This window comes from Equus quagga, chromosome 13, assembly GCF_021613505.1.
Source record: "Equus quagga isolate Etosha38 chromosome 13, UCLA_HA_Equagga_1.0, whole genome shotgun sequence".
NCBI classification, from domain to species: domain Eukaryota; kingdom Metazoa; phylum Chordata; class Mammalia; order Perissodactyla; family Equidae; genus Equus; species Equus quagga.
The window spans coordinates 63,743,861-63,756,982 of NC_060279.1; the positions used below are offsets into that span (position 1 = coordinate 63,743,861).

A 13,122-nucleotide genomic window follows, 5' to 3' on the forward strand; every position below is an offset into this window, starting at 1 on the left:
GAATGGGGGGGCCGAGCCCATGGCCAAGTGGTTACGTTCTTGCACTCTGCTTCAGTGGCCCAGGGTTTTACCAGTTCAGACCTTGGGCGTGGGCATGGACTTGGCTCTGCTCATCAGGCCATGCTGAGGCGGCATCCCAGATAGCACAACCAGAAGGCCCTATAACTAGAATATACAACTATGTACTACAGGCCTTTGGGAAGGAGAGACAAAAAAAAAGAAGCTTGGCAGCAGATGTTAGCTCAGGTGCCTATCTTAAAAAAAAAAAAAAAAAAATAGGATGGGAAAAATCTTAAATTGAATTTAAACCAAAAGAATGACTTTAACTATATATCAAATGGATGAGATAACCAGAGGAAAAAATTGAATTTAAGGAACTTTTGTAGATTGCACTCTGTTTATATACTATCAATATCAAGAACTTGGAAGAAATCTTGTCCTCAGCAGGTTCGTCCACCAAATATCAAAGTTACCATCACTCACTGTGATGTGCTGAGGACCTACTGACCACCCGGGCAGCGTTCCTGCCCCAAGTGCATAAAACCTCCAACTATGAGGAAAGAATCCATCAAGCCCAAATAGAGGGACCTGTTAAAAACCTGGCTTTGTACTATTTAAAAAATGTTAACTTCTCAAAAGACAAAGACTAAAAACTTCAGAACTGGGGGGAAATGCTACTGACGAACAATCTTGGGACAATTTGGTAAAATCTGAATCATTATATATTAAATAGTCATGTATTAATGTTAGATTTCCTGAATTTGATCACTGTACTGTGGTTATGTAAAAGAACATCCTTTTCCTGGCAGACACTGTGTGTACTCGTGCGCGTAAAAAGAGAAAAAGCGAATGAGGTGAAATAACAATGGGTGAATTTAGGTGAAAGGCTGTATGGGAGTTTACTAGACTGAACTTTCCAGAATGACTGAAATGTTTCAAAATAAGTAAAAAAAAAAAAAAAAAAGAGAGAGAGAGAGAGAAAACGGTAGTTCTTAGTTTTATTACAACAAACAGTGTATTTTCTCACAAAAAGACAAATCTAAATGCTTGACCCTTGGGAGTACACCTTAAGTAGTAAACTAACTAAGCAGCAAAAATTTGGCCTATTTAATGAAAATGCACAGAAGCTTGCAACCACATTTAATAGAAAAATATTATCACTTGGAAGTCTTTAAAGGTTGAAGATTTGCTCTAGGGCACTATTCTTTTTGTTTTCATCAAATTCCCCTCCACAGGGCAGGAATCCCAACTCTCTGGATGCTCACAGGCCAAGGGACGGCCGAGTTCCACCACAAACCCAACCCAACACACCACGGTGAGATGGGAAGCAGCATGGCGCAAGTCGGGTCTATTCCTTCCATCCTGATGGTTCTGGCGCTGGCACAGCAGGGGAAATGAGACACCAGAATTCCTTGGCAGCTGCAGCAGCAATCCAGTTGGCCCATGGAGCTTGCACTTCACCTTTTCTTCACAAACTTCTTTCTGGAAGCATTGGGATTTAACCGTCTCCTCCCGGCTCCTAAGGTGGTGTCCCGGACCTGCAGGGTGGATGACCGGCTGGAGATGTCGTTCTCTGCAAAGGGAGATACCCCAGCTACGTAGTCAGGGGCAAACACATCAGTTTTCTGCCTGGCCTTTCGGGAGAGCCGCAGCTGAGGGAAGCGCTGGTCCTCAGTCAGGTGGGGGTTGATGGCATATTTGCCTCCTTTGGGAGTAGGAAGTGAATACTGCAAATAAGACAAGGAAAGGCCATCAGAAGGATGGGGATCCATATCCATACACTCAGATCCTGTTAGTAAAGCTTACCTGACAACTCTGGATGCAGGCAGATGACATCAATGGAGTCTCATTCACTGCCTACTATGCGCTAAGCCATAACATGCATCTTCCCACTTGATCTTCACCTCAACTCACAGATGAAAAACCCAACATGGTATTTTGACTACATACCCTCAGCTAAAGATAGAAAGATTATATATAAAGACAACTCTGGTAAGCAGGTACCATTTTCATGATGGTTTAGGTTACCAATTCTGAAACAACATGTGTTCTAGGGTTGAGCAATTAAGTTAATCAGGGGGTTATGAATATGATGAAGGTGGAGGGCTAGAAGGAACTCTCCAGTGGGCTAAAACTGAAGTTATAAATTCAATTTTTAATACAGATATAGAAATAGAAAATATTATGTGTGCATTTATATACACATGCATATACGTCGTGTCTCTGTCCACTGCGGGCCGAGAAGCAATGACACCCTAGGACAAGGAACATACCCCGTGCCCAGATCTTTGCTTCTAAAAACCATTCTCCAGAAAGAACCAGAGTTCCTTAGAGAACTGAGTGATTCCAGAGCAGGGGCAGGGGAGGGATAAGAGAGTCAGAACATCTCCCTGTGCCAGAAAGTAAAATGTTCAAAGAATAATTGGGACACGTCAAAAGCACACAGAAGCCAGCCTGACACAGCTCCATGAACAGTGTCAACATCAAAATAAATAATAACAGTAAGGGATCACGGCCTATAGACTAAAATAAAAATCCATGACACCACACTCATACAAATAAATAACGGGGAGAAAGGGGGGAAGTTCCTCTTTACAGTTGAATGCAAAGGAATGATGGAATTAGAAAATCATCATTTGGCAACCATCACTGTAAAACTGATTCGGGCAACTTTAACCAGTGAGTCAAAGTTTGATGTACTTACACAGTATCAGAGTCTTTCCATAAATTACTTATTAATTACAAATAAAAACTTTATAGAAAATTTGTGGCCAAGTTTGAATATGGTCCATAGATAGCAGTTTACAGCAATGTTAATCTCTTGGTTTTGACAATTATATTGTAGTTACATAAGAAACCATCTTAACCAAGTGAGCAAAGTTACTATCAGCAGTGAAGTGGACAACTAATTACCATTTACCCTGACGCGGTGCACTGAGAAGGACACAGCGTCCCTTCTGGGTGTCGCTGCCAAAAACGCACAGCCTGAATCTAACCACGAGGAATAAACCCAAGGTAAGGGACAGTCTGCGAAGTACCTGGCTGTACTCTTCAAAGTGCCAAGGTCATGAAAGACAAACGACTCGAGAAACCACGTCAGTACAAAAGAGACTAAACAGACATGACAGTTAAACCCAGTGTGTGATTGGATTCTGGACCCAAAAACCCCTTCTTTTGCTATGAAGGGAATTTGTGGCAAAGTGTGAATACGGTCCATAGACTAGATGGTAGTACTGTAGCAAAGTTAGCCTCTTGATTTTGATAATTACATTATGGTTATGTGAGACAGAGTCCTTGTTTCAGGAAATACACACTGAAGCATTTAGGGGCACAGGGGCATCACAGACAATTTACTCTCAGAGGGTTTAGCAGAAAAAAAAATACATATATAAAATGATAAAGCAAATGTGGTAAAAGGTTAAACTGGGAAATCTAAGTGAAGGGTTAATGGTAAATATACTATCTTTTGGAACTTTTCTAAAAATTTATAATTATTTCAAAATAGAAAGTTAAACAAAATTCTTCTTGTGCCTTCGCAGCATCTGCCACTCGGTGCCAGTTGGCTACACTCTCATACCCACTTGTCTCCCAACCTTCTCTCCTGATTCCTCAAAACAAACCCAGCCTAGGCCTCTCTTTTGTGCTGAGCATTTACATGCTCTTTCCCCTCTGGTTAGAGAAGCTTCTGGAAATCCTGTGTATTCTCAAACTTCTGCACAAATCTAACCACCACCACATTGCAAATGATCTTCATCTTTGCGACCCCACATGCATGTGGCCCTTATTGTTTGCTGCCTGGAATTACTGGTTATTTCTCATTAGACTGCAAACTCCTCAAAAACCTCACGTGGAGGTTGTGTCGTGTACCTTCCCCTATCTGTCTTGGCACCTGGATTAAAGCTTTTCTCTAACTATCCTGTAGAAACCACAATGTTTTTTTTTTCCTCTGTTCCTTTTGATCCTAGTGCTAAGAGGTCTCGCTCTTGCAGCCTTAGGCCCTGCTGTCAGGGGAGTGGGAGACACACCACTCACCCGAAGGCCCCGAGGATTCAGGACCTTAGGGTTGCGGGAGAAGTGCATATGCAGGGTTCCATCATCACTGACGGTCACAGACACCTTCTTCAGGGTCTTGTTTCCACAATGTGAACAGAACACTCGGTTCACGTCAGACGTTGTCCTGGAGACACAAAAGGAGATACATCATACTGGTGCCACAGGCAGCAAACCCTGTCCCCAGAGCACAAGGTGAGTCATGGGCCTCAGAGGAGGAGGAAATGACTATAAACGGGGAAATGCTGAACCGTAGTGGACACGTCATAGACCAAGGCCACCAGCCTCATGCTGACGATATCAGCAAACTGCCACGGCGTGATTCTCCGAGGGAACAGGCAAATGACACAAGTAGCAAGTAAATATGAAAACTGAGCAGAATATAGTTACATTAATAATGAGCTCTTACTGAACTCTGTAAGGCAATATTCTACAAGTTCAACATCAAAGCAATCCTATGAGGATGTCTATCTTCATTTTTCAGATGGGGAAACTGAGGCAAGGTAAGGGAGCTTGCCCAAGGTCCCAGAGCTGGTAAGTGGGAGATATAAACCCAAGGAATCTGGCTCCAGAGTAATGCTCTTAACATCAGCATACTTTCTCAAGGGGCATATTGTTACAGCTCTAAGTAACTTGTCTCCAAATGTCAGCCTGGGCATTAAGCCAGGAGGTAGCTCGAGGTACCAAGAATTTATTAATAATTATATAGAAACACTGAAAAAGCTGCTCTGGTTGAATGGGTGTGGATGTTGAGGGCAGACCCCAAGGCCTTGCCTCTCCTGTCTGTTCAGGCCCCAGTGGTGGACCCTGGACAGGAAAAGCTGCTGCTGTCAAGGACCGAACAGCGGCACCGGTGTCTGTCCCTGAGGAATTCTCCCCCAAGTCCGAGCGGTCAGGAGACAGGAGCTGCGTGAGACTGCCAGAGAAGCCACGTCCTTCACCCGCAAGTCTCCGAGAGTGAAGCAGGCCCCTCTCAACAGGTGCGGGGAACTAACTATTCCATACAAAAGCTGTCCAGTCACTGGGGCTAACCTCACAAGAACGGAGGACATTTCTAAGTGTTTCTAAGAATAAAACTTAGGGAAGGACAGGCTTTGGTAACAAAGGACAAGGGAGGAAAGGGGATTTCATGAAGCAAGGTGCTTCACTGTGGCGAGTCTGGTACGTTACACACTAAAGATTCAGAAGAAGGTGAGGCAGCTTTGAGGAGCAGCTCATTACGTCATGGGCAGGCCTGCAGAGGATGGCAGGGAGGGCCCCCGAGCCAAGAGTGATGGGGAACAAGGCTCCAACCAGGCAACCCCATCCTCAGTGCAACAGCACTTGGGGACTCAGTTGAGAGGCACTTTGCTGCCTCTGAAACCTTCCAAACAGGCCTCTGTAATGAGGGCTCCATCAGATGATCCACATCATGGCCACTGAATCTATGGGATGGCTGGAAGCCACCACAGTATAAGTTCCCAGGGCCACGCATCAACAGCAGGGCTGTCTTACAGTCTCTGCCGCTTCACCCAGCTCTCTGGGATCCTGAGGCTTCCCCAGAGAACACCAGCCCCCACCACAAGAAGAACCAATTCAAGAGTCAGAAAGGAAATGGAGAGAACGGCATCGTCAATGAACTAACAGTTGATCTGACTGAAGCGCTTCCCATGTGCCAGCTACTACACTCTTATGTGATTATCTCCCTAGTTCCTCACAAAAATCTTTTCAATTTTATGTAAGAAGAATCTGAAGCACAGAGAAGTTAACCAACTTTTGCAAAGTCATACAGCTAGTAGGAGATAGAATCTGGATTTGAAGCCATATAGTCTGGATCCAGAGTCTACTTTTTTTAAATAGAAAATTTCAAACATAAAGTACTCACGTACTCACCCAGCTTCAACACCCATCAATTCACGGCCATCTTGTTTCATTTCTGCACTCACCCACTCGTGTATTATTTAAAGCAAATCCCAGACATCATTCCATCCATAAACATTTCAGTACTTATTGCTAAATGATAAGGGTTCTTTGCTCTAGAACCCACACCCTTAATCTTATGACACTAAAATAAGGACTAAAAACATCCCTCCTGGATTTGTCAGATGGGAGGTCACTGGCCACCTGTGTCCGGGGGTTTTAGTGCCCTGGTTGGGGCAGAACCTAACCCACCTAGGAATGAGGAGGTGGAGGTGGAAGGAATACCTGTATACAATGCAAGGCTCTTCTTCAAGAAGTTTGTGGAAGGGCTGGGAAGAGAGCAGAGTGTTCAACGGAGGGGCACTGGGTCCAGAGTATTGGTTACTTACTTGAAACAGCCGTGACAGCGTAAGACGTAGCTCCGGGCCTCACGGATCAGCATGCCGTTCACCGCCAGCACATGCAGCCCCATCTGAAGCAGGACATTCTGCAACCAACAAGTTAAAGTGGAACTGAACTCAGAGCAAAACCAAATTTTCTTTTAACATTTGTATGATCACATAAAAGAACTTCACAGATGCTGGATTGGCTCATAAAGGGCTTTTGCTAAGGAAAAATAAGCTTAGGATGCCTCTCAAGACATCCTAAGGACCCAGATTCCTCTTATCTCGAGTGCTGTGGTCTCTATGCCTCATTTCACCAACGCCCCTCATTTGCAATCTCTTAACAGAGACTTATGTTTTGTGAGAGCAAATATACTCATTTCTAGGCTGGAAATCTTACCTACTTTCTTCCAGTACTTAACTGAGCACAGAATATTATATACACTGAAAGAAAAGCATTAACAGATCATGAATAGTAAACACTAAAAACTTAATACACTATAAAAATTTTTTCAGTATATTATGATTCTCTAGCCTCCAAACAAAACTGAAAATTACCAAAGAGCACAGGTAAAGTTTCCAGAAGCAGGAAAAGCAGCATTATACGACAGCTCTGTACACAGCCCCAAACCTCCGAAGGAGGGACCAGTGCCCATGACAGGTAAGACCCAAAGATCAGGGCTGGCTGATGCCCAATCCACTCACCTGCATGGCAAAGTCTGTAGTCACACAGCCGACCCGCACGTCCTTCGGGACGGCACACTGCTCCATCTCCTGCTGGATCTGCCGGATGTTCTTGGGGGTTATCCACCCACCCCCATCGTCATCACTGTCTTGGTCTTTGCTTTCTTCAAATCCATTCTCTTCCTTCTCCACCTCCTCCTCCTCACTTGCAACATCCTCACCTCCATGATTCTGAAACATTAACAGGATTCACAAACTCCCAGCCCAAAGGAGCAACAGGGAGAAGCTAGTGTGTTGTCATCAGGAGATCGTAAATCAGGGCCTCACCAGCAGCTCCTGCAGTTCATGGTCAATATTAGGCAAAGGGTTTCTCCAGAACATGAAGGAACTGAATTCTAGGTCCTCAGGCTCACCAGCTGGGTGTCCATGTTCTACTGTTTCTCGTGGGGGTTTAGGCTGAGGTTAAAAGAATAATAATTTTAAAACCTGAAAACTGAAGGGGTTACAGATGAAGTGATACATGCATACAAATCAGACCAGACAGGGCTGGACAAACTACGACACTGGTCTGGGTAAATTTAGCTTACCGTAAACAGACAATTGGTGGAGACATGACATGCAGCAAAAAAGAGCATGAGGAACACAGACTGTGTAGGAAATTACCTTTGAGGGCAGATGGAAACCAGAAATATGTAGAGGAGTTTCTGGGTGCTGAAATGATGAACTCACTTTCACCTTTAAAAGAAAAGAAAAAAAGGACAGCCCTAAGTAAAGAAATACTGTTTGAAAACTCAACATGGAGGAGTAATTAAGAAAAAAGAAAACAAAATATTTTTCCCCAGTTACTAGAAGATATTCAGTGTTTTAATAAAATTGGAAAACATAAAACTACATATAAAGAATTACACAGTGATGCCATTACCACCAAATAACCACTTTTCACAGATTTCTTTTTTGTCCTTATACGTAAAGCTGTAATGAATGCCATTATGTGTAAAACCTGGAAGCACCTTTGGTTATATCCTTAGGATAAATGCCTAAGAGTGGAACTGCTGGTCCAAAAAAATGCTGTTTTAAAGCTTTTCATACAATATCTAACTCTTGCCCAAAAGGCTGCAGGAAAGGGCAATTTTTAGGAATCATGAACTGACAGATGCTGCATGGAAACCCAGCTACCAGTCACAGAGTCAGAGTTTACGTAAAACTATTCCCTTCGCCGCCATCCTCCCAAAACATTCTGGTGACAGGCAGAGGTCTGTATTCAGGCATCACTTTTTCAGTTTTTGGATTGGAGGACTCTAAAGCTGATTGAAAACAAGTGCGGGCAGTTCCAACTATAGTATGGCACAGGAATGTGAGTCCACCATAGTTCTGATGACTTTAGGCAGAGGAGGTCAAGCAATTCTTTGTCAACACTATTTGAAATGAATTATTATAAGGTTAATTATTTGGCTTCCAAAATCCTCTGCCTGGAAACAGCCAATACGGCCCAGGCACAAATCCATTGGTCTCTTCAATCTAGCCAAGGAGGGCAAGTCCCTACAAGCACTACAGGAACCCAGAATTCTGAAGGTAGCAAGGGTTTAAAAAAAATCCCAGCAAGCACTTAGTGTTGCTTCTTGCTTGCTTCTGGAAAGAATTCTTTCTGTTTAAAAAAAATAGTGAGAGCCAGCTCTGATAGCCTAGTGGTTAAAGTTCAGGACACTCTGCTTCGGCGGCCCAGGTTTGGTTCCTGGGCGCAAACCCACACCACTGTCTGTTAGTAGCCATGCTGTGGCAGCAGCTCATGTAAAAGAACCAGAAGGACTTTCAACTAGAATGCACAACTACGTATTGGAGCTTTGGAGAGGGGAAAACAAATAGTGAGAATATAATTGATTTTTACTCTCTTTCTGCATTTTTCAAATTTAACCAACCCTTCCCAAGAACCTACAGATCAAAAGAGACTGAAACAGGGGGGCCCAGCAAAGTGGCATAGGGGTTAAGTTTGCATGCTCTTCTTCAGGGTCTGTGGGTTTGGACCCCAGGCACAGACTTACACATTGCTCATCAAGCCACACCATGGTAGCGTCCCACATACAAAACAGAGGAAGACTGGCAAAGATGTTAGCTCAGGGACAATCTTCCTCAGGCAAAAAGAGGAAGATTGGCAACAGATGTTACCTCAGAGCCAATCTTCCTCACCAAAAATAAAGACAGAGAGAAACTGAGACACATTTGCTAATTGCAATGTATAAACTTTATTTGGAACCTGATCCAAACAAATAAACTATTAAAAAATTTTATAAAATAATTGGGAAATGTGAATGCTAACTGCATAGTTGATGATATTAAGGACTTACTATTAATTTTGTGTAGGTGTAATAATGGTTTTGCAGCTATTTTTTAAAAGAGATACATCTTATTTTTATTTTTAGAAACAGACCAAGAAATACCTATCAGTGAAATATGATGTGAGTTCAAATTACTCAGGGCTGGGGGTCAGTAGACATGAAAACAGATGGCTCGTGAGCTGATAACTGTGGAGACTGAATGATGCGGACACGGTCCATTCTACTGTTTCCTCTACTTCTGTATATCTGATAGTTGCCATAAGAAAAAGGTTAACACCTAAAACAGAAAGTTAAAACCAACAATCCTCCTGATTTACCTTTTCTGGTTCTTGTTTTAGGTGAGACACCCCAACAAACTCTGCTTCCAACTGGTAGGTAAGTGCCAGCACTTGGATATCTGTGGCAGAGAGGCTCGGATAGTCTCCAGTTTTCTTTGAAAACTCAGTAACTGTAAACAAGAGATTCCCAACTTCAGACTGAGGCAAAAAACCATAAGACCTTGGGAAAACATCATGGAAGTATGGTAAGAATTTAAGATTAACAGCCCAAGAAAAACTTCTTAACACTTTCATCCGTTTCCTAATCTTTTTCCACTCATGGTTGAGACATTGTATTCTGTCATCAAGGTCCAAGCCAGTTAGGTTTACTGTGACATCCTTCTCTAGTGCAAATGAAGGAACAGGAGAGCAAAGCTAATAGAGTCATTGAAAGCATAACATTTGCAAATGATGAGAGTTCCTTATCTAGGCTTTGGTGTTATATTCTGTCTGAGCTCTAAAATTTTTTGATTCTAAATTGGCTAGAAAAGCAAAGGAAAGTGTTGCAAAAAGTGGGAAAGAAGGAGAGGTAACATGAGAGGAAGAAAGATTAAAGGGTTTGAAAGTTGTTCTAAACCATGTTTTTACTTAAAAAAATAAGGTATTTTGTGGATTTTATCTGCTTGCAGATTAATCAGGATAATTTAAAAAAATTTAAATATTACAGAAATCTCTTCATTCATTCATTCAACACTATTGCATGCCTATTACATGCTAGACAATATTATACTCGCTGATGTTTCAGCAGTAAATAAAACAATGTCCCTACCAATTACATTCTAGTGTCCACAAAGTATAAAGTAAACTTTCTCATTCAACCCCCAAAAATGGCCACTGGAAATGGTTTGGCAAACGTTCCAAAAGACGTTGTAAATGCAGATACTGGTATTTATTTGTTTTTACAAAAAAAAATAATAAACTATACTTACTAACTTAAAAAAAATAAAATAATAAAATCCTTTGATTCTAAGTATAATAGATTAATGGAGTGGATGACCAGATTCCAAATTGAGATGGAAAGTTAATTGAACCAACAAACAGAAAGATGTCTCCTCCTACACTGGCACAAGGAACACTAAGTATATTGCTCACATTTCCTAAAAAGCAGATATTGATTAACAGCAGCTAAAATTTATTGGGCACTTACTACGCACCAGGCAGTGGGTTAAAAGCTTTTCATTTCATCCATCAGCCAAATCCTATGAAGTTAAGCACTATTAGTATTTCCTCAGAAAGATTAAGTAACTTGTCAGAGATCACACCGCTGGTAAGTTGGTGGAGAAAGCCACAGAAATCTCCAACTACTAAAAGTAGGTAACATTTCCACTCTCAGCCTCTAAATCCTAAAACACTTCCAGCCACCTAGGACCCTTCCTGGACATCACCGCCTTGATCCCTAACCAAAGAACAAAGCGGACTCCTAAGTCAAGCGATAATTGTTTAGTTTTCTTTCAGGACTAATGTAAGGCTTCAAAGCCACCCCTTTTTCTGACTTGAGGCTAGCCTCCACATCCAAAACAGTGATCACTCTGATCTACCGAAAAAAATGGGCGAAAGTAAGAAATCCTAGATTCCTCTATTTTTAATCCAAACAATTTATTAAAAGCTTATAGGGCGCTAGACTCTATGCTAAGTGACGTATTCCTCACTTAACACTCCCAGCAACCTCTGAGGTAGGTGGTATTATCATTCTTATTTTACAGATATGGCAACCGAGGCCTAGAGAGTCTGAGTGATCTATCCAAGAGCATAGAGCTAGTAAGTGGCCTGGCCTGGCTGACTCCTGACCCAAGAAGCCTCTCCCATCACCATCTCCTAGAACATGCAGTTTCTAGGTCAACTGCTGATCAAGTAGCCAGACCGCAACTTGCATCTGCACCCTGGGACCGAGCTTTGCCATCAACACCGCGGCAGAGTGACTCACCCAGCCGCACGTATTCCGGAAACGGCTCTTTGAAACGCAGCTCGTAGGGGAGGACCGCGAGCCGCCTGCGCGTGGCCTTGTCCCGTATCTCGCTGATCACATCCCGGATAGTGTAGATGTTCTTCCCGATGTCCTGCAGAGAGACCAGCCCAGCTCACACCCGCCCGATTTCCCGCGATTCTGCAAAGGTCGCCAGCCCAGACCCAGCTCCTCTCCACCGGAGCTCCCTGTACCTGCAGAGCCGCGTCCCGCAAGAAAGCCCCAGCGTCCGCCACAACGTGCTCCACCGGTGCCATCTTGGCCGAACGAGCCTGGAGCGCGCATGCGTACGGAGTTGCGCCCGCCTCTTCGTCCCAATCCCAGCCCCTGGGAATCGCGAGGAGCAGCCGCGATTCAGCTGCACCCCCTGGTGGCCGTGCCCGCATCTGCCGGCTCGGGGCTACCCGCGCGCATGCGCGACGTGGGCGGTTGCCCAGCCATGGGGATGTAGGTGGGATCAAACCTTGGGAGACACCTGAGGAAATAGGCTTCAGCATCTGCTTCTTAGCGCCGCCTTTACTTTTAGATGTGAAACTGGTATATAGTCTCATTGTTAAAAGTCAATCAATACAGATAACCTAAGTTAATGATCACAACCAGCTTATGAGGTAGGTGCTATTTTACAGGCAAGGGATAGCTACTCAAGATAGCTAAGTCCGGTTAAGATGGCCAGTAAGTGATTGGAAGAGGCTAACACGCAGACAAACCCCCTTGGAGCCACTTTCTTTTTCTTTTTTTTTTTCTTTTTGAGGAAGATCAGGCCTGAGCTAGCATCTGTCGCCAATCCTTCCTCTTTTTGCTGAGGAAGAGTGGCCCTGAGCTAACATCCGTGCCCATCTTCCTCTACTTTTATATGTGGGACGCCTACCACAGCATGGCTTACCAAGCGGTGCCATGTCCGCACGCGGGATCCGAACCAGCAGACCCCCGGCTGCCAAATCGGAATGTGCGAACTTAACCGCTGGCCTTGGAGCCACTTTCTTATCCACTATGCTATACCGACTGATGCTTATATACCCCTACTTCATTTTGAGTAACTTGGGGCTAGAGTCTATGTGTTATTTACTTTAATGTCCTCACCCCTCTTCCCTAAACAAGGCACTTTAATTTACTAGTAAATAATTCCTTGCTGAATCGAACTGACAGGGTATTAGATGACTTCTAAATTTTCCTTCAGGTCTGAGCTTCCATAATTATGATATCTGGCCTATTACAAATTCATGCTTGCGGTTTTGGCTGAATATTGACATGAGCTTTCAGTCATTCATTTTCAGCGATGTTGAATTATTCAGAATCTTTGTCAAGTCTTCACTCCAACCTATCTCTTGCTTATAATTTATCCATTCTACCTCCAAAAATCCTTCAGTGCCCTACTCCCTTCAGCAGTTGCCCAAATCCCTTTTCCTTCCCCAAACATCTGTCTCAACTTTTCTTACCATTCAATCTCTTCAACCTCCAGAGTCAGTTTCCTGCCCTACTTGCCCTGCCTGAAA

General features: G+C 43.4%; 1 protein-coding gene across 1 annotated transcript; it reads right to left on the reverse strand.

Moving 5' to 3' along the window:
- Nucleotides 1-981: 981 nt before the first annotated feature.
- NOB1 (NIN1 (RPN12) binding protein 1 homolog) lies at nt 982-11,901 on the reverse strand. Its single transcript, XM_046683557.1, has 9 exons — nt 11,824-11,901; nt 11,591-11,723; nt 9,667-9,797; nt 7,680-7,751; nt 7,344-7,472; nt 7,038-7,247; nt 6,339-6,436; nt 4,033-4,177; nt 982-1,727 (listed from the first exon to the last, which is right to left on the reverse strand). Exons 1-9 carry the CDS (start codon nt 11,884-11,886, stop codon nt 1,458-1,460), a joined length of 1,251 nt encoding a protein of 416 aa, XP_046539513.1. The 5' UTR covers nt 11,887-11,901; the 3' UTR covers nt 982-1,457.
- Between the last annotated feature and the right edge of the window lie 1,221 nt (nt 11,902-13,122).

Coding starts and splice junctions, on each gene's coding strand:
- NOB1 (XM_046683557.1), bottom strand. CDS start 11,886: ATGGCACCGGTGGAGCACGTTGTGGCGGACGCTGGGGCTTTCTTGCGG. Junction 11,724..11,823: donor TGCGGGACGCGGCTCTGCAG/GTACAGGGAGCT, acceptor GTCTCTCTGCAG/GACATCGGGAAGAACATCTA. Junction 1,728..4,032: donor TGAATCCTCGGGGCCTTCGG/GTGAGTGGTGTG, acceptor TCTTATTTGCAG/TATTCACTTCCTACTCCCAA.